This window comes from Anomaloglossus baeobatrachus, chromosome 3 (genome assembly GCF_048569485.1).
Source record: "Anomaloglossus baeobatrachus isolate aAnoBae1 chromosome 3, aAnoBae1.hap1, whole genome shotgun sequence".
Classification (NCBI taxonomy): Eukaryota; Metazoa; Chordata; class Amphibia; order Anura; family Aromobatidae; genus Anomaloglossus; species Anomaloglossus baeobatrachus.
The window spans coordinates 330,430,293-330,451,340 of NC_134355.1; the positions used below are offsets into that span (position 1 = coordinate 330,430,293).

A 21,048-nucleotide genomic window follows, 5' to 3' on the forward strand; every position below is an offset into this window, starting at 1 on the left:
TTCTGGGACTGTACCCGGCTCTTCCCGATTTGCCCTGGTGCGTTGGCAAATCGGGGTAATAAGGAGTTTTTGGCAGCCCATAGCTGCCAGTAAGTCCTAGATTAATCATGTCAGGCGTCTCCCCGAGATACCTTCCATGATTAATCTGTAAATTACAGTAAACAAACACACACACACACACACGAAAAAATCCTTTATTAGAAATAAAAAACACAAACATATACCCTGGTTCACCACTTTAATAAGCCCGAAAAAGCCCTCCATGTCCGGCGTAATCCAGGATGGTCCAGCGTCGCTTCCAGCTCTGCTGCATGGAGGTGACCGGAGCTGCAGAAGACACCGCTGCTCCTGTCAGCTCTACGCAGCTAATGAAGGCAATAGCTCGATCAGCTGAGCTGTCACTGAGGTTACTCGCGGCCAACGCTGAATACAGCTGATCGCGCTATTGCCTTCATTAGCTGCGTGGAGCTGACAGGAGCGGCGGTGTCTTCTGCAGCTCCGGTCACCTCCATGCAGCAGAGCTGGAAGCGACGCTGGACCATCCTGGATTACGCCGGACATGGAGGACTTTTTCGGGCTTATTAAAGTGGTGAACCAGGGTATATGTTTGTGTTTTTCTTCGGCGCTCTATTGGGAGACCCAGACGATTGGGTGTATAGCTACTGCCTCCGGAGGCCACACAAAGTATTACACTAAAAAGTGTAAGGCCCCTCCCCTTCTGCATATACACCCCCCGTGGGATCACGGGCTCCTCAGTTTTATGCTTTGTGCGAAGGAGGTCAGACATCCACGCATAGCTCCACTGTTTAGTCAGCAGCAGCTGCTGACTATGTCGGATGGAAGAAAAGAGGGCCCATACTAGGGCCCCCAGCATGCTCCCTTCTCACCCCACTTTTGTCGGCGGTGTTTGTTAAGGTTGAAGTACCCATTGCGGGTACGGAGGCTGGAGCCCACATGCTGCTTTCCTTCCCCATCCCCCTGAGGGCTCTGGGTGAAGTGGGATCTTACCGGCCTCCAGGCTCTGAGGCCGGGCTCCATCCACAGACCCGGAGATCCTGCTGGAATGGAGCTGAGTATCGTCAGGGACAAGGCCCTGCAACGTTAAGGTACTCTGTGTCCCCGTACAGACCACGCACACACACACCAGCATGCTGGGTGTGTTAGTGCGCCGGGGACAACAGCGCTGCGCGCTGGGGCTATACTCACTGCAGCTTAGCTGAGTGAGTTAATGTGTGGGAAACTGCCGTGCCGGCCGCTGCTAGAAGCTGCGGCGCGGATGAGACTTGTGGTGCGCCGGGGACTTCCTCGCTGACCGTGCTTTTACGACGGCAGCGCTTATAAATCGAGTCCCCGGCTTTTGCGGCCTAGTTTCGTTTCCTTCCCGCCCCCGGGCCTGCCAGTCAGGTAAGGGGCGGGACGCTGTACAATGGTCAGCACCGAGGGCTGGAGTCTTATTTACATACTCCAGCCCCCTCACTGGGCACAGTGGGACGCCAGTTTCCCGCTCTTTGTCTGGGGCACGCCCACGGCCCGCCCCTCTTCACAGGACGCCGGCAGCCATTCCTGCATGCAGTCTAAGCTGGAGAACGGACACAGGCTCTGGGAGACCCGGTCAAGGGATTCTGGCGACCACACACCCGCTTAAGCGGGCGGTAAGCAGCACCTTGGTGCTGACCCCACTAGTGCCACAGTGTTTTGTGTACTTTATGCTTGTACCTATATTTGCACTGTACGGTCGCTTCTTGGCTATATACCCCTGGATTGCTCTGAGGAGACAACAGCATGTCGTCCGCAGAAAAGCAAGGGTGCCAAGGCACAGGCTTTCTATGCTGTCTGTACCGCATGTGAGGCTGTTTTACCGGCAGGTTCCACTAACCCCCATTGGGTAGAGTCTCTGCTAGTGGTGGCCCAGAGAGAGCCACCTGTGAAACTGTCCAGAGGACAGAGTTTGCAGTTTTTTGCGGATAAAATGTCTGGGACTATGACCAAGATTCTAGAAACTTTGCAGTCCAGGCCGGTGACTCAGACAATGGGCACTGTTGAACAATGCCCCCCGGTCTCCCTCAGTTGGAACTAATACGTGCTCCAAGGGGGTCCCATACATCCCAGGCTGAAGGCTCTGCACGGACGACAGTCCCAGTCAGCCTAAGCGAGCTCGCTGGGAGAGACCCTCGACTTCACACACTAGTCAGGGTCTCAGCGAGAGGATTCTCTGTATGATGAGGCAGAGGTAGCTGATCAGGATTCTGATCCTGAGACCGCTTTCAATCTGGATGCTCCTAATAGTGACGCCATGGTGACCGATCTCATAGCGTCCATCAATAGACTGGTGGATATTTCTCCCTCAGCCCCTCCAGTGGAGGAGTCAGCTGCGCAGCAGGAGAAATTCCATTTCAGGTATCCCAAGCGTAAATTCAGTACTTTTTGGGCCACTCTGACTTCAGAGAAGCAGTCCAGAAACACCACGCTTATCCAGACAAGCGTTTCTCCACACGTCTTTAGGATACACGTTATCCCTTTCCCCCTGACGTGGTCAAGCGCTGGACCCAGTGTCCAAAGGTGGATCCCCCAATCTCCAGGCTTGCGGCTAGATCCATAATTGCAGTGGAAGATGGGACTTCACTTAAAGATGTCATTGACAGACAGATGGACCTCTGGTTGAAATCTGTCTATGAAGCTATCGGCGTGTCGTTTGCTCCGGCATTCGCAGCCGTATGGGCGCTCCAAGCTATTTCAGCTGGTCTTGCGCAGGTGTACACCGTCACACGTACATCTGTGCCGCAGATGGCGTCCTTAACCTCGCATATGTTTGCATTGCGACTTGCGCTATTAATGCTGTCCTGGACTCTACGAGCCGTACGTCAGTGGCGTCCGCCAACTCCGTGGTTTTTACGCAGAGCCTTGTGGTTAAGGGAATGGAAGGCAGATTCTGCTTCCAAAAAAGTGTTTAACCAGTTTGCCATTATCTGGTGTCAGACTGTTTGGTGAGCGATTGGATGAAATCATTAAACAGTCCAAGGGTAAGGATTCTTCCTTACACCAGCCCAGATCAAACAAAACCCAACAGAGGAAAGGACAGTCGAGGTTTCGGTCCTTTCCAGGCTCGGGCAGGTCCCAGTTTTCCTCGTCCATAAGGACTCAAAAGGCTCAGAGGGGCTCAGATTCCTGGCGGGCTCAATCACGCCCAGAGAAGGCAGCCGGAGGAACCGCTACCAAGGCGGTTTCCTCATGACTTTCAGCCCTCTCTCTCTCCGCATCCGCGGTCGGTGGCAGACTCTCCCGCTTTGGCGACATTTAGCTGCCACAGGTCAAAAACCGGTGGGTGAGAGACATTTTGTCTCACGTGTACAGGATAGAGTTCTGTGCTCGTCCTCCGGCTCGATTCTTCAGAACTTCCCCACCTCCCGACCGAGCCGATGCTCTTCTGCAGGCAGAAGGAGTGGTAATCCCTGTTCCTCTGCAGGAACAAGGTCACGGTTTTTACTCCAATCTGGTTGTGGTGCCAAAAAAGGACGGCTCTTTCCGTTCCGTTCTGGACCTATAACTGCTCAACACATGAAAACCAGGCGGTTCCGGATGGAATCCCTCCGCTCCGTCATTGCCTCAATGTCTCAAGGAGATTTCCTAGCATCAATAGACATCAGGATGCTTATCTCCACGTGCCGATTGATCCAGAGCACCAGCGTTTGCTACGATTCGTTATAGAAGACGAGCATCTTCAGTTCGTAGCCCTGCCCTTCGGTCTGGCGACAGCCCCACGGGTTTTCACCAAGGTCATGGCAGCAGTGGTAGCAGTCCTGCACTCTCAGGGTCACTCTGTGATCCCTTACTTGGACGATCTACTTCTCAAGGCACCCTCTCAAGAGGCATGCCAACACGGCCTGAACGTTGCGCTGGAGACTCTCCAGAGTTTCGGGTGGATCATCAACTTTTCAAAGTTAATTCTGACCCCGACCCAATCGCTGACATATCTTGGCATGGAGTTTCATACTCTCTCAGCGATAGTGAAGCTTCCGCTGGACAAACAGCGTTCACTACAGACGGGGGTGCAGTCTCTCCTTCAAGGCCAGTCACACCCCTTAAGACGCCTCATGCACTTCTTAGCGAAGATGGTAGCAGCAATGGAGGCAGTCCCTTTCGCGCAGTTTCATCTGCGTCCACTGCAATGGGACATTCTCCGCCAATGGGATGGGAAGTCGACGTCCCTAGACAGGAACGTCTCCCTTTCTCAGACGGTCAAGGACTCTCTTCAGTGGTGGCTTCTTCCCACCTCATTGTCAAAAGGAAAGTCCTTCCTACCCCCATCCTGGGCGGTGGTCACGACAGGCGCGAGTCTGTCAGGGTGGGGAGCAGTCTTTCTCCACCACAGGGCTCAGGGTACGTGGACTCAGCAAGAGTCCACCTTTCAGATCAATGTTCTGGAAATCTGGGCAGTGTATCTCGCCCTGCAAGCCTTCCAGCAGTGGCTGGAAGGCAAACAGATCCGAATTCAGTCGGACAACTCCACAGCGGTGGCATACATCAACCACCAAGGCGGAACACGCAGCCGGCAAGCCTCCCAGGCAGTCCGGCGGATTCTGATGTGGGTGGAAGACAGAGCATCCACCATATCCGCAGTTCACATCCCGGGCGTAGAAAACTGGGAAGCAGACTTCCTCAGTCGCCAGGGTATGGACGCAGGGGAATAGTCTCTGCACCCGGACGTGTTTCAGGAAATCTGTAGCCGCTGGGGGATGCCGGACGTCGACCTAATGGCGTCTCGGCACAACAACAAGGTCCCGATTTTCATAGCGCGGTCTCACGATCAAAGAGCTCTGGCGGCAGGCGCCTTAGTTCGGGATGGGTCGCAGTTCCAGCTACCCTATGTGTTTCCCCCTCTGGCACTGTTGCCCAGAGTGCTACGCAAGATCAGCTCCGATTGCCGCCGCGCCATCCTCGTCGCCCCAGACTGGCCGAGGAGGTCGTGGTACCCGGATCTGTGGCATCTCACGGTCGGCCAACCGTGGGCACTACCAGACCGGCCAGACTTACTGTCCCAAGGGCCGTTTTTCTGTCTAAATTCTACGGCCCTGAACCTGACTGTGTGGCCATTGAGTCCTGGATCCTAGCGTCTTCAGGATTATCTCAAGACGTCATTGCCACCATGAGACGGGCTAGGAAGCCGACGTCTGCCAAGATCTACCACAGGACGTGGAAGATATTCTTATCTTAGTGCTCTGCTCAGGGAGTGTCTCCCTGGCCATTTGCATTGCCTACTTTTCTTTCCTTCCTGCAATCTGGTTTGGAAAAAGGTTTGTCGCTCGGCTCCCTTAAAGGACAAGTCCCAGCGCTGTCTGTATTCTTTCAGAAGCGCCTAGCACGACTTCCTCAGGTACGCACGTTCCTGCAGGGGGTTTGTCACATTGTCCCTCCGTACAAGAGGCCGTTAGACCCATTGGATCTGAACAGGGTACTAATTGCTCTCCAGAAGCCGTCCTTCGAGCCTCTGAGGGATGTTTCACTTTCTCGACTTTCACAGAAAGTGGCCTTTCTGGTAGCGGTCACATCTCTTCGGAGAGTGTCCGAACTAGCAGCGCGGTCAGCCAAAGCTCCCTTCCTGGTGTTTCACCAAGACAAGGTAGTGCTGCGCCCGATTCCGGAGTTTCTCCCTAAGGTGGTATCCCCCTTTCATCTCAATCAGGATATCTCCTTACCTTCCTTTTGTCCTCATCCAGTTCATCGATATGAAATGGATTTGCATTTGTTGGATCTGGTGAGAGCACTCAGAATCTACATTTCCCGCACGGCGGCCCTGCGCCGCTCGGATGCACTCTTTGTACTTGACTCTGGTCAGCGTAAAGGGTCGCAGGCTTCCAAATCCACCCTGGCTCGATGGATCAAGGAACCAATTCTTGAAGCATACCGTTCTGCTGGGCTTCCGGTTCCATCAGGGCTGAAGGCCCATTCTACCAGAGCCGTGGGTGCGTCCTGGGCATTACGGCACCAGGCTACGGCTCAGCAGGTGTGCCAGGCAGCTACCTGGTCGAGTCTGCACACTTTCACCAAGCATTATCAGGTGCATACCTACCCTTAGGCGGATGCCAGCCTAGGTAGAAGAGTCCTGCAGGCGGCGGTTGCCTCCATGTAGGGAAGGGCTGTTTTACGGCCCTAACTTGAGGTATTAATTTACCCACCCAGGGACTGCTTTTGGACGTCCCAATCGTCTGGGTCTCCCAATGGAGCGCCGAAGAAGAAGGGAATTTTGTTACTTACCGTAAATTCCTTTTCTTCTAGCTCCAATTGGGAGACCCAGCACCCGCCCTGTTTCCTTCGGGATTTTTGTTTTTTTCGGGTACACATGTTGTTCATGTTGAATGGTTTCAGTTCTCCGATGTTCCTTCGGATTGAATTTGTTTAACCAGTTATTGGCTTTCCTCCTTCTTGCTTTTGCACTAAAACTGAGGAGCCCGTGATCCCACGGGGGGTGTATATGCAGAAGGGGAGGGGCCTTACACTTTTTAGTGTAATACTTTGTGTGGCCTCCGGAGGCAGTAGCTATACACCCAATCGTCTGGGTCTCCCAATTGGAGCTAGAAGAAAAGGAATTTACGGTAAGTAACAAAATTCCCTTCTTTATTTCTAATAAAGGATTTTTCAAGTGTGTGTGTGTGTGTGTGTGTGTGTGTGTGTGTGTGTGTTTACTGTAATTTACAGATTAATCATGGAAGGTATCTCGGGGAGACGTCTGACATGATTAATCTAGGACTTATTGGCAGCTATGGGCTGCCAAATACTCCTTATTACCCCGATTTGCCAACGCACCAGGGAAAATCGGGAAGAGCCGGGTACAGTCCCAGAACTGTCGCATATAATGTATGCGGCAATTGTGGGCGGCTGTTGGCTGATATTGTTAGGCTGGGGGGCTCCCCATAACGTGGCGCTCCCCATCCTGAGAATACCAGCCTTCAGCCGTATGGCTTTATCTGGCTGGTATTAAAATGGGGGGGGACCGTACGTTGTTTTTTTTAATTATTTATTTATTTTACTGCACATTATAGACACGCCCACCGGCTGCTGTGATTGGGTGCAGTGAGACAGCTATCACTCAGCGTGGGGGGCATGTCTGACTGCAACCAATCATAGGCGCCAGTGGGCGGGGAAAGCAAGGAATACGAGATTGATTAATGAGCGGCAGCATATTCAAAGTAATTGTTGCCGCGTATTCTATGCACAGCTGTTCCTCGCCGCGCTGGTGATCGGGGAGCGGTATGAGCCGGGGGAAGAAAAAAAACGAGCGTCAATGTAAGTATGACTGAGAACAGCAGAAAAAAAGGTAAGTACACTGAATTTAATTTAAAAAAAAAAAAAAAAAAATCGCTAGTGTAAAAATGCACATGCACGAAACGTGCTGAACATGGACATACTCCGTGTGCGGTACGTGCAGGCACGGACTCATAGACTAAAGTGGGTCCGTGCCTGCGTGCTGCCGGCCAAAAACGGACATGTTGTCCGTGTAGAAAAGCGCACACACGTACTTACCACACGGACACACGTTCTGTGTGATTTTACGTGTGTGTGCCATCTACCATAGAACAACATGGGTTTCCGTGTGTACGTGTCTCCGGTACGTGCAAATACGTACCGCACACGTACAAATTAAACGGATGTGTGTTGCGGGTCTCAGGCTCTGGTCCTGGGTGCTCGCTGATGAGACAGGAAAGCTGTAGGTGTATGGAACCATGTAGGAAAAAGTCCAGCGGCACACCGAATCTCCGGTGTCCATTGGACCCATGTAAGGGTGTTTAAACGCGAAATGGCCGTCGTCCGTGAGGGATTCTGCACCCGGTCCCTTCACTGCCCCTTTTAATATGCACGCTTAATTTAATAAAAAAAGAAACGTTTTTTACCGGAGATTCGGTGTGCCGCTGGAGTTTTTTCTATATGGTTCCAATATCGGGCTTATTCTGAATCAATCCGTATCTTGTCATAAGAGTAGACCCTGTACACATCGCTGGCTGAATGACGTGATTACAGGAAGCGCTGGGTAGACTTGCAGTTTGCTGGGGAAGCATTTGACATCTGTAATGATGTCACAGGGGTTCCCTGGGCTGATGAGGCTACAAATAAGAAATAAGGCTAAATGTAACACGGGGGGGTAAGTCCCTCTCTTCAAAATATGCCCATATGCCCTCCTTTCCAGTTGTAAGGTCAACAATTTTAGCCAGTCTGCATGGCACAAATTAATTTGCCTTGGCATTTAAAATATACTTTTTTTCATCATACCGAACTTAAAGGGGACAGATAATCAAACGTCAGTCTTTTTTTATGCCAGAAAATTTAAGTCAAACACTTTGAAAAGTCTCAAAAGGTTTTGTGAGTTTTTTTTTTTTTTTTATGCATCTCCAAACCAGATTGAAGCCACTCCACCAAAATAATCAAACACAGAAACAAACCAGTTCAGCTCACCAGAGTAGATGGGATATCTCAGAAGGTGCGATGCACAGAAAAATATCAGGCCGCTTCCTGAACAGAAGCAATCCAGATTAGAAGAAGACCAGCATCTGCAGATAGTATATTAAAACCTTTGCTTTATTCTTCCAATAGTCACCGTCTGGTCTACGCGTTTCGAACAAAGTGTGTTCATGATTAAGAACATTTTTTTTCTTCGAAACGCGTAGACCAGACGGTGACTATTGGAAGAATAAAGGAAAGGTTTTAAAATATAATCTGCAGATGCTGGCTTTCTTCTAATCTGGATTGCTCCACCAAAACGATGAGGATCCGGGGCGTGGGCACACCTGAATATCCAATTTTTGGGAATTGGTGGCGGTTTATGGATGTAAAGCGCTGTGGAATTAATAGCGCTATATAAATGAATAAATATTATTATTATTGTTACTGGTGTTACTCCTCTCCCTGACTGTAGTAACATTTCTGGCAAGGCACACGCCACTGATGAATGCGTGAATTCAGAGCATCTTATTCTTGCACGTGGCTCATTAAAACGTGTGTGTGAAACCCCAGTGTTAAAGAATTGTAGCCATAGGATTTGTCAACGGAATTGAAGCCATAGGGCTTGTGTACAGCCATAAAAGTTAATCTCATGGGTACTATGGTTGTGGAAGGAAAAATAAAACCCAAACACTCCCCCTGGATCAGCACGAGCCTCCAATTTGGGGGGGGAAGGGCTGTTATCACATGGCTGCTGTAGCAAGTCATCAGTCACTGATGCGCTGTAGCCTTAACATTTTGTATGAGACCGTTTCCTCTGCTAGGGTGGAATGTGAAGGCTGCAGACAATTAGTGGCTTATGATTGGCTGCAGCAGTCACTTGGTACCTCTCTCTAGATGTTAATACTAGGGGATCTGGCCAAGGGATCAGTGTGACAAGCAAGCAGCGCAGATCCATAATTTTATTCTTCTTACACATTTACTGCTTTGTATAAACACTCAGAACACAAATTGGTGGTCAATCGTCAATGACTGCAGGCTATGACTAAGGCCGATTTCAGACGTCCGTGTTTCAGGTACTTGTGACATTCGTTTTTAACACGGATGCCATACGTACCCATGTTCTATAAAATTACACGTCTGTATTTTCACACCGACCGTGTGACCCTTCGGGGCCTTGCACGCACACACGGCTCTGCTGCCTCCTGCTTCTGACCCCCGCTCATTATATTAATTGATTATTCACTGCACTGAAGAGCTGGAAGCCGGCTCATTGCGGGGACCACATCGCTGGTTATGTGTGTGTGTGTGTGTGTGTGTGTGCACGCGCGCGCTGAGAGATGATGGGCGTGCATATTAAATGAGCGGGCCCACATGGTCACTGCAGGCACTACAGCCTGCTCGTGCTGCCGATGACCCGCTCCACCGCAGCACCCTCATTCCCCGCAGCCCTACATTCAGACTATAAGACGCACCCCCCACTTTCCCCCAACATTTGGGGGGGAAAAAGTGCGTCTTATAGTCCGAAAAATACGGAAATTCTGTATCCTGTCTGTTTTGGGCCAGACAAGTGTTCTGCAGACATGTTTTGGGGGGGTCCAGCCCAATAACTGTTCATTTTTATTTATATAGTGTCGGCATATTCTGCAGCACTTTATAATTCAGAGCAGATATGTACAAACAAAGACTTTACAGAGTAACACAGTACAACAGATACCTGCAGATGGTGCCTTTTTTAGGAAACCTAAAATCCCATTCAAATGATTGCGTATTGTAAATGGTTTATTTCCAGTTTTATGTCCCCCCTCCCCCCCCAAAGATATCATAAAAACAGATAAATATGGATTAAAATTGAGTGTAAATATTACTCCATGCACAAAGCTTCTTTACAATGTAGCATGAAGAATTAGGGCAAATGGTTTTATGCTAAATTGGGTAGAAAACTGTCCTGGTAATGAAAGGGCTATGGAAAAGGCATTGATGTCACTTTCCAATGAGGTATTTACACTGCAGGGTAATTGTGAGTAAGTATATAAAAGCTCTCCTTTCACGATTATCTGGCCATGTAAACAGGCAAACACAAATTCATCGGGTGAAATGATCTTTTGTGTATTACTAAAAAAAAAAGCCTCATTCTCGGTGGTGTATCATCCTGTATAAACCGGACCCCCACTGCCGAGAACCATGACAGCCTATGTGTACTGAGCGATCTGGTATAGATTGGCCAGGGCACTTCGTTTACTTTAGTCTGCCTGTGTAGATGGCCACCGATCGGTAAAAGTTTACTGATCCGCGGTGGTATTATGCCACTGGCCTCTCCATTTTACCAGGTCTTAAAGGGAACCTGTCAGCAGAAATTTCGCCCGAAACCTAAAAGTTTCCCCCTCTGCAGCTCCTGGGCTGCATTCTAGAAAGGTCCCTGTTATTATTGTGCCCCCTTTCTGACCAAAATAAAGACTTTATAAAGTGGTACCTTTTTGTATTCAGATTCTGTAAATGTGACACGGGGGCGGGCTGCCTGGCGTCCGTTATTCTGCCTCCTGCCGCTTTAGGCCATCCCCCATCGCTCATTTCCATAGCTGTGGATGCCGCCCAGTGCTTCACAGGTCCCCGCGCATGCCCAGTGCCTATCTCTCGTGGATGAGCACTGTACCCAGTGTCACCGCTGGTGACGTGCGCGCAGGCTGTAGATTATGGGCGGTGCTGTGATGTTTATTACCAAGCAACCGCCCATAATCGCGGGACCGCGCTTTCCCCCTCGGCCTCCTTCGTTCTGCGCAAGCGCGGTGCTGCTGACCCCACGTCACCTCTTTCCCATCTTGCCCTGAGGCAGGAAATAGATGGGAGGAGCGCGGAGCAGCACAACAGTGCATAATCGGTCCCGTGATTATGGGCGGTTGCTTGGTAATAAACATCACAGCACTGCCCATAATCTAAAGCCTGCGCGCACGTCACCAGCGGTGACACTGGGCACAGTGCTCATCCACGAGAGATAGGCACTGGGCATGCGCGGGGACCTGTGGAGCACTGGGCGGCGTCCACAGCTATGGAAATGAGCGATGGGGGACGGCCTAAAGCGGCAGGAGGCAGAATAACGGACACCAGGCAGCCTGCCCCCATGTACCATTTACAGAATCTGAATACAAAAAGGTACCACTTTATAAAGTCTTTATTTTGGTCAGAAAGGGGGCACAATAATAACAGGGACCTTTCTAGAATGCAGCCCAGGAGCTGCAGAGGGGGAATCTTTTAGGTTTTGGGCGAAATTTCTGCTGACAGGTTCCCTTTAAGGGAAGGTTGTGTTTGGCTCTTCACCACTTTGCTATGGAAAAACTGGCAAAATGTTTTAAACAATACTGTTGGGTATGATGGCATATTTCGGTGCCCCTTTTCTGACCATGCCACCTCCAGCTATAGACTTTCTTGATTAGAGCGATATGGGAACTTATATTGGAACAATTTCTCCTAATGGACTGGACTTCTGATAAAACTGTTTGTGTTTCCACAGGAAAGTAGTGTTGATGTTTGGATGGATATTGTTTATATTCCTCGCATACAAAGTTTCCAAAACGGATAAAGAATACCAAGAATACAACCCATATGAAGTTCTCGGATTGGATCCGGTAAATACAACTTACATTAGTAATGCAAAAAAGTTGATATGGAACCCTATAGTACTGAGGGAGACCTTTTACCATGCCCCTACTGGACGTCTATTAAAGGGAACCTGTCAGGTCCAATATGTGCCCAAAACTACGAGCAGTTCTGGATGCATATTAGTGATTTCTGCCTAACCGTGTCTGTATGCACTAACAGATCTTTAAAAAAAAGTATTTCTTCGGCGCTCCATTGGGAGACCCAGACGATTGGGTGTATAGCACTGCCTCCGGAGGCCACACAAAGCAATTACACTAAAAAGTGTAAGGCCCCTCCCCTTCTGGCTATACACCCCCAGTGGGATCACTGGCTCACCAGTTTTCAAGCTTTGTGCGAAGGAGGCACACATCCATGCATAAGCTCCACTGTTTAGTCAGCAGTAGCTGCTGACTATATCGGATGGAAGAAAAGAGGGCCCATACTAGGGCCCCCAGCATGCTCCCTTCTCACCCCACTTGCGGTTTGTAAGGTTGAGGTACCTATTGCTGGTACGGAGGCTGGAGCCCACATGCTGTTTTCCTTCCCCATCCCCCTGAGGGGCTCTGAGGAAGTGGGATATTTCCGGCCACCAAGCCCTGAGGCCGGGCTCCATCCACAGACCCATAGAACCTGCTGGATGTGGAGCGGGAGTGCCGTTCAGGGACAAGGCCCTGCAACTTTCAGGTACTCTGTGTCCCCGTATGGCAGGCCACGCACACTCCAGGCTTGCTGGGTGTGCTAGTGCGCCGGGGACTGTAGCGCTGTGCGCTGGGCTTATAGTCCCTGCAGATTACTGGGGGACTTTACGTGTGGGGACCGCCGCGCCGACCACCCCTGGAGCGGCGGCGCAGCTGCGACTTGTAGTGCGCCGGGGACGCGCCGACCGCGCTTTTACGGCGGCGGCGCTTCTAACTTTAGTCCCCGGCTTTTGCGGCCTAGCGCCGCTTCGTTCCCGCCCCCACCCTGTCACTCAGGGAAAGGGAGAGACGCTGTTCTATAGCAGCGCCGAGGGCTGGAGCCTTATTTGCATTCTCCAGCCCCCTTCACTAGACACAGTGGGCGCCGGGTTCCCGCTCTTGTCTCGGGCACGCCCTCGGCCCGCCCCTCTCCTCTGGACGCCGGCAGCCATTCCGGCACGCAGAGCGGGAAAACGGAGACAAGCGCTGAACTACCAGCACAGGATTCCGGCGCCACACACCCGCTTTTGTGCGGGCGGTAAGCGGCAACTAAAGTGCTGACCCACTAATGCCGAAGTGTCCTGTTGTACTTTTGTACGGTCGCTATTCAGGATGCAGACCTAGAAACAGCAGCAAAAGATCAGGGGTGCTAAAGCACAGACTCTATATGCTGCTTGTCTTGCATGTGCTGCAGTGTCATGTGTCCTTTATGCTTGTATGCTTTACATTGCACTGTAAGGGCTATTCTTGGCTGTCTACCCGCCTAGATGGCTAGACAGCGGCAGCAAACAGCAATGGTGCTAAGGCACAAGCTTTCAATGCTGCTTGGATTGCATGTACTGCAGAGTTTATTTTCATGCTTGTACATTCACTGCATGTCGCTATTCTTGGCTAATGCTCCTTGATGACTAGACAACAGCAGCAGAAAAGCAAGGGTGCTAAGGCACAAGCTTTCAATGCTGCTTGGATTGCATGTGCTGCAGTGGTTATTTTCATGCTTGTATGCTATACATTCACTGTATGTCGCTTTTCTTGGCTAATGCTCCTGAATAACTAGACAACGGCAGCAGAAAAGCAAAGGTGCCAAGGCACAGGCTTTCTATGCTCCTTGTACTGCATGTGCTGAAGTGTTTATTGTACTTCATGCTTGTATGCTATACATTGCACTGTACGGTCGCTATTCTTGGCTAATGCTCCTAGATGGCTAGACAGCAACAGCAAAAAAAAAAAAAAAAAAAAGCATGGGTGCCAAGGCACAGGCTTTCTATGCTGCTTGTACTGCATGCGATACTGTTCCAGGACCCCCAGTGTGTGCAATTACTCAACGGGGTCTCTGCTACAGGTGGCCAAAAGAACCACCTGTGATCCCTGTCCAGGGAGAGGGACGGAGTTGCAGTTTCCGCTGATATATTGTCTGTGACTATGACTAACATCTTACAGACTTTGCAGTCCAGACAGACCTTGGGCAATGTTGATTCAATGCCCCTGGCCACCCTGATTTCGAAATAAATCATGGCTCCAGGAGGGTCCCATGCATCCCAGGGTGCAGGCTCTGACACGGACGACAGTCCCAGACGGCCTAAGCGAGCTCCCTAAGAACGGCCCTCGACTTCATCACAGTACTCTCTGTATGATGATGCAGACGTAGCTGTTCAGGACTCTGATCCTGAGACCGCTCTCAATCCGGATACACCGGATGGTGACGCTATGGTGAATAATCTTATAGCGTCCATCAATGGAAGGTTGGGTATTTCTCCCTCAACTCCTCCAGTGGAGGGGTCAGCTTCACGGCAGAGGAAATCCCTATTTCGGTATCTCAAGCGTATATTGAGTACTTTTCTGGTCACTCTGACTCCAGAGAAGCAGTCCAGGAACACCACGCTTATCCCGATAAGCGTTTCTCCAACCGTATTGAGGATACGCGTTGTCTCTTCCCCCCTGACGTGCTCAAGCGCTCCAAGGGTGGATCCCCCAATCTCCAGGCTTGCGGCTAGATCTATAGTTGCAGTGGAAGATGGGACTTCACTTAAGGATGCCATTGACAGACAGACAGCCCTCTGGTTGCAATCTGTCTATGAAGCTATCGGCGGGTCGGTTGCCACGGCATTCGCAGCCATAGAGGCACTCCAAGCTATTTCAGCTAGTATTGCGCAGAGGGACGCGGTCACATGTACATCTTGGCCGCAGTAGCGTCCTTCACCTCGCAATGTCGGCATTGCGACTCAAGCTGTTTATGCTGTCCTGGACTCTTCGAGCCGTACGTCAGTGGCGTCCGCCAACTCCGTGTTGTTACGCTCCTAGTGTTAAGGGATTGGAGCAGATGCTGCTTCCACAAAAGTGCTTAACCAGATAGCCTTTATCTGGTGACAGACTGTTTCGTGAGCGGTTGGATTAAATCATTCAACTGTCCAAGGGTACGGATTCTTCCTTACCCCAGCTATCAAACAAGACCCATCAGGAGAAGGGACAGTCGAGGTTTCGGTCCTTCCCAGGCTCGGGCACGTCCCAATTGCCCTCGTCCAACAGGATTCAAAAGGCTCAGAGGGGCGCAGGTTCCTGGCGGGCTCAATCGCGCCCGGAGAAGGCAGCCGGAGGAACCGCTACCAAGGCGTTTTCCTCATGACTTTCAGCCCTCTCTCTCCGCGTCCGCGGTCGGTGGCAGACTCCCCCGCTTTAGCGACATTTAACTGCCACAGGTCAATGGCCGGTGGGTGAGAGACAGTTTGTCGCAAAAACTTCCTCACCGGCCGAGCCGAGGCTCTTCTGCAGGCAGTAGGAGTCGTAATCCCGGTTCCTCCTCAGGAACAAGAGACACTTTTTACTCCGATCTGGTCGGGGTGACAAGATAGGACGACTCCTTCCGTTCCGTTCTGGACCTTAAACTGCTCAACAAGCACGTGAAAACCAGGCGGTTCCGGATGGAATCCCTCCGCTCCGTCATTGCCTCAATGTCTCAAGGAGATTTCCTAGCATCAATAGACATCAGGATGCTTATCTCCACGTGCCGATTGCTCCAGAGCACCGGCGTTTGCTACGATTCGTTATTGAAGACGAGGATGTCCCTACACAGGAACGTCCCCCTTTCTCAGACGATCAAGGACTCTCTTCAGAGGAGTCCACTCTTCAGATCAATTGTCTGGAGCTCTGGGCAGTGTATATTGCCCTGCAAGACTTCCTGCAGTGGCTGGAAGGCAAACAGATCCGAATTCAGTCGGACAATCCACAGCGGTGGCATACATCAACCACCAAGGCGGACTACGCAGTCGACGAGCCTCCCAGGAAGTCCGCCGGATTCTGCTAGGGGTGGAAGACAGAGCATACACCATATCCGCAGTTCACATCCCGGGCGTAGAAAACTGGGAAGCAGACTTCCTCAGTCACCAGGGCGTGGACGCAGGAGAATGGTCTCTGCACCCGGACGGGTTTCACGAATCGGCACAACAGCAGGGTCCCGGTTTTCATGACGATCAAAGAGCTCTGGCGACAGGCATCTCACGGTCGGTCAACCGTGGGCACTACCAGACCGGACAGACTTACTGTCCCAAGGGCCGTTTTTCCATCTGAATTCTACGGCCCTGAACCTACTGTGTGGCCATTGCGTCCTAGATCCTAGTGTCCTCAGGATTATCCCAAGGGGTCGTTGCCACCATGAGACAGGCTATGAAGCCCACGTCTGCTCAGATCTACCACGGAAGTGGAAGATTTTCTTTTACTGGTGCTCTGTACAAGGAGTGTCCCCCTGGCCATTGGCATTGCCTACTTTTCTTTCCTTCCTGCAATCTGGGTTGGAAAAGGGCTTGTCGCTCGGCTCCCTTAAAGGGCAAGTCTCGGCGCTATTGGTGTTTTTTCAGAAGCGTCTAGCACGACGTCCGCAGGTACGCACGTTCCTGCAGGGGGTTTGTCATATCGTCCCCCCGTACGAGCGGCCGTTAGATCCATGGGATCTGAACAGGGTACTAGTTGCTCTCCAGAAGCCGCCTTTCGAGTCTCTGACGGATGTTTCACTCTCTCGACTATCACGGAAAGTGGCCTTTCTGGTAGCGATCACGTCTCTTCGGAGAGTGTCCGAACTAGCAGCGCTGTCATCCAAGGCTCCTTTCCTGGTGTTCCACCAGGACAAGGTAGTGCTGCGCCCCATTCAGGAGTTTCTCCCTAAGGTGGTATCCTCTTTTCATCTTAATCAGGATATCTCTTTGCCGTCCTTTTATCCGCATGCAGTTCATCGGTATGAAAAGGATTTACATTTGTTGGATCTGGTGAGAGCACTCAGAATCTACTTTTCCCGCACGGCGCCCCTGCGCCGCTCGGATGCACTCTTTGTCCTTGTCGCTGGTAAGCGCAAAGGGTCGCAGGCTTCCAAAGCCACCCTGGCTCGATGGATCAAAGAACCAATTCTTGAAGCCTACCGTTCTGCTGGGCTTCCGGTTCCATCAGGGCTGAAGGCCCATTCTACCAGAGCCGTGGGTGCGTCCTGGGCATTACGACACCAGGCTACGGCTCAACAGGTGTGCCAGGCAGCTACCTGGTCGAGTCTGCACACTTTCACCAAACATTATTAGGTGCATACCTATGCTTCGGCGGACGCCAGCCTAGGTAGAAGAGTCCTGCAGGCGGCAGTTGCCTCCCCGTAGGGGAGGGCTGTCTTTGCAGCTCTAACATGAGGTATTTCTTTACCCACCCAGGGACAGCTTTTGGACGTCCCAATCGTCTGGGTCTCCCAATGGAGCGCCGAAGAAGAAGGGAATTTTGTTACTTACCGTAAATTCCTTTTCTTCTAGCTCCTATTGGGAGACCCAGCACCCGCCCTGTTGTCCTTCGGGATTTGTGGTTGTTTTTCGGGTACACATGTTGTTCATGTTGAATGGTTTTCAGTTCTCCGACGTTACTTCGGAGTGAATTTGTTTAAACCAGTTATTGGCTTTCCTCCTTCTTGCTTTTGCACTAAAACTGGTGAGCCAGTGATCCCACTGGGGGTGTATAGCCAGAAGGGGAGGGGCCTTACACTTTTTAGTGTAATTGCTTTGTGTGGCCTCCGGAGGCAGTGCTATACACCCAATCGTCTGGGTCTCCCAATAGGAGCTAGAAGAAAAGGAATTTACGGTAAGTAACAAAATTCCCTTCTTCTAAAGATCGTTTATTATATGCAAATGAGGCCAGGGACTAGTCGCAAGGGCATTGGTTCCCCTGGCAAGTTGGCCCACATAGCATGTTGGCACACCACTGTGGGTGTACTAACATGCCAATGACTGTGCAGCGACGCGCACATACCTCACTGTTGATGGCAGCCGGAGGAGGATGGATCCGCACTGGGCATGATCCTGACTCCTCAGCACTTGCGGTCGTGTGCACTATACCTCACTGAAGCCAGGAAGCTTACACCCGGCATCAGTTTAGTGCACATGATCGGAGGTCCCGGGACTCCCGATAATCTCAGTGCATATCCATTCTCTGCCGGTTGCCATTAAGAATGAGGTATATGCTACGAAGCTGTGCATTCATTAGCATGTTAGTACGCCCATAGGAGCATGCCAACATGCTATGTGGGCTGACTAGCCAAGGGAACGAACACCCTAGTCCCTGGCCTCATTAGCATATATTAAACAGATCTTTAGAAATACTTTTTCTAAAGATCTGTATGTTTATGCTAGTGTATACCGGGATGTTTAGGTAGAAATTACTAGTATGCACCCAGAACTGCTCATTGTTTTGGGTACATATTGGACTTGACAGGTTCCCTTTTTAATATTTAGTGTTCAGACCCACTGGGATGTAATCACTTTCCCATCTCACCTACCTTTTAGAACATTTCTTTTTCGCTCTATTGGGAGACCCAGACAATTGGGTGTATAGGCGATGCCTCCGGAGGCCGCACAAAGTACTACACTTAAAAGTGTTAGGCCCCTCCCCTTCTGCCAATACACCCCCCGTGCTCCCACGGGCTGCTCAGTTTTTTGCTTTGTGCGAAGGAGGTCAGACACGCACAGCACAGCTCCACAGATTAGTCAGCAGCAGCTGCTGACTAGGTCGGATGGAAGAAAAGTGGGCCCATATAGGGCCCCCAGCATGCTCCCTTCTCACCCCACTTTTGTCGGCGGTGTTGTTAAGGTTGAGGTATCCATTGCGGGTACGGCGGCTGGAGCCCACATGCTGTTTTTCCTTCCCCATCCCCCTTAGGGCTCTGGGTGAAGTGGGATCTTATCGGTCTCCAGGCACTGAGACCGGGCTTCATCCACAACTCCTGTGGAGCCTGATGGATAGGAGCCGATACCGTTCAGGGACATGGCCCTGCATCTTAAAGGTACTCTGTATCCCTATGGGGACCGCGCACGGCATCACCTCAGCTTTGCTGGGTGTGCTAGTGCACCGGGGACCGCGGCGCTGACCGGGTCTATATGTGCCATTACACACTCAGCGTCGCTGAGTGTGTTTATATGTAAGGGCTACCGCACTGACCGCCGTTGCCACGGGACACTGCGGCGCGGCTGGGACTTGTAGTTCGCCGGGGACTTTCACGCGACCGCGCTTTTATGGCGGCCGCGTTTATTACTACAGTCCCCGGCTTCATTGCGGCCTAGTTTCCCTTTTTTTTTTTTTTTCTCCCGCCCTCAGCCCTGACAGGCAGGGGAAGGGCGGGACGCTGCACGGAGCGAGCAGCAATGAGGGCTGGAGTATGATTTACATGCTCCACTCCCCTCACTGTACACAGTATGAGCGCCCGTTTCGCGCTCTTTCTAGGCCACGCCCACAGCTTCCTCAGCTCGTCAGGACGCCGCAGCCATTCCTGTCAGCTCCACCGACGCTGCAGAGAGGGACATATTCATGGGAGACCCAGACACGGTCTCTGGTGGCCTCACAACCGCTTAGGCGGCTGGTAAACAGCACATGTGGTGCTAGCCCCATGGTGCTGTATTGTATGGGTACATTATTTGTGTACTGTATATAATTTACACTGTATGAGCACAGTTCTTTCTGGCTATATACCCTATTGTGTTACTCAGGGAAAACTATAGCATGGCGCCCATAAAAGGCAGGGGTGCCAAAACACAGGCTTATTATGTTGCCTGCGCCGCATGTAAGACCCCACTACCGGCAGGTTCCACTGACCCTCATTGTGTGCAGTGTTCGACCCCTGTGACACTTCCTCAGCCGGATCCTCTGCTAAGAGGGGCCCAGGGGGAGCCACCTGTTGACACTGTCCAGGTGACGGGGACTGAGTTTGCAGCCTTTAAGGATCATCTCTCTGAGACTATGGCTAAGATACTAGAAGCCTTGCAGTCCAGACCGGTATCTCAGCAAAGGGACTCTGTTGAATCATTGTTCCCTGACCCCCCTCAGTTGGACCAACAATGTCCTCACGGGGTATCTCATACATCCCAGACGGAGGGTTCGGACTTAGAACCTAGCCCCAGATCGTCTAAGCGAGCCCGCTTAGAATTTCCCTCGACATCATATTGTTTAGGGTCTCAGCGGGGGGATTCTCTGGTTGATGATGCGGAAACAGCTGATCAGGATTCTGATCCTGGGAGCGCTCTCAATCTTAATTCCCCAGACGGGGACGCCATAGTGAATGATCTTATTGCATCCATTCATCAGTTGCTGGATATTCTTCCCTCAGCCCCTCCGGCGGAGGAGTCTGATTCTCAGCAGGAGAAATTTCGCTTCAGGTTCCCCAAGCGTACACAGAGTATGTTTCTAGACCACTCTGATTTCAGAGAGGCAATCCAGAATCACCATGCTTGTCCGGATAAGCGTTTCTCTAAGCGCCTTAAGGATACACGTTATCCTTTTCCCCCGGAAGTGGTTAAAGGTTGGATTCAATGTCCCAAAGTGGATCCTCCAATCTCCAGACTGGCGGCTAGATCCATACTTGCAGTGGAAGATGGGGCCTCGCTTAAAGATGCCACTGACAGGCAGATGGAGCTCTGGATGAAGTCCATCTATGAAGCTATCGGAGCTTCTTTTGCCCCAGCATTCGCAGCCGTATGGGCGCTACAAGCTATATCAGCAGGTCAAGCGAAAATTGAAGCGGCCGCGCCACAAGTGGCTTCCATTACCTCCCAGACCTCGGCAATTGCGTCTTACGCTATGAATGCTGTCCTGGACTCTGTGAGCCGTACGGCAGTTGCGACCGCCAAATCGGTAGTAGTCCGCAGGGCCTTGTGGCTACGGGAGTGGAAGGCAGATTCCGCTTCCAAAAAAGCGTTTAACCGGTTTGCCAATTTCTGGCGACAGGCTCTTTGGCGAGCGCCTGGATGAAATCATCAAACAATCCAAGGGAAAGGATACATCCTTACCCCAGCCCAAG

At 51.3% G+C, this 21,048-nt stretch overlaps 1 protein-coding gene across 1 annotated transcript in view; it reads left to right on the forward strand.

Moving 5' to 3' along the window:
• Window positions 1-21,048, forward strand: part of SEC63 (SEC63 protein translocation regulator) — a 138,910-nt gene that overhangs the window by 16,407 nt on the left and 101,455 nt on the right. Inside the window, exon 3 of the mRNA XM_075340070.1 lies at window positions 11,939-12,053. Coding sequence (XP_075196185.1) covers window positions 11,939-12,053 — 115 coding nt within the window. The remainder of the gene's footprint in view (window positions 1-11,938; window positions 12,054-21,048) is intronic.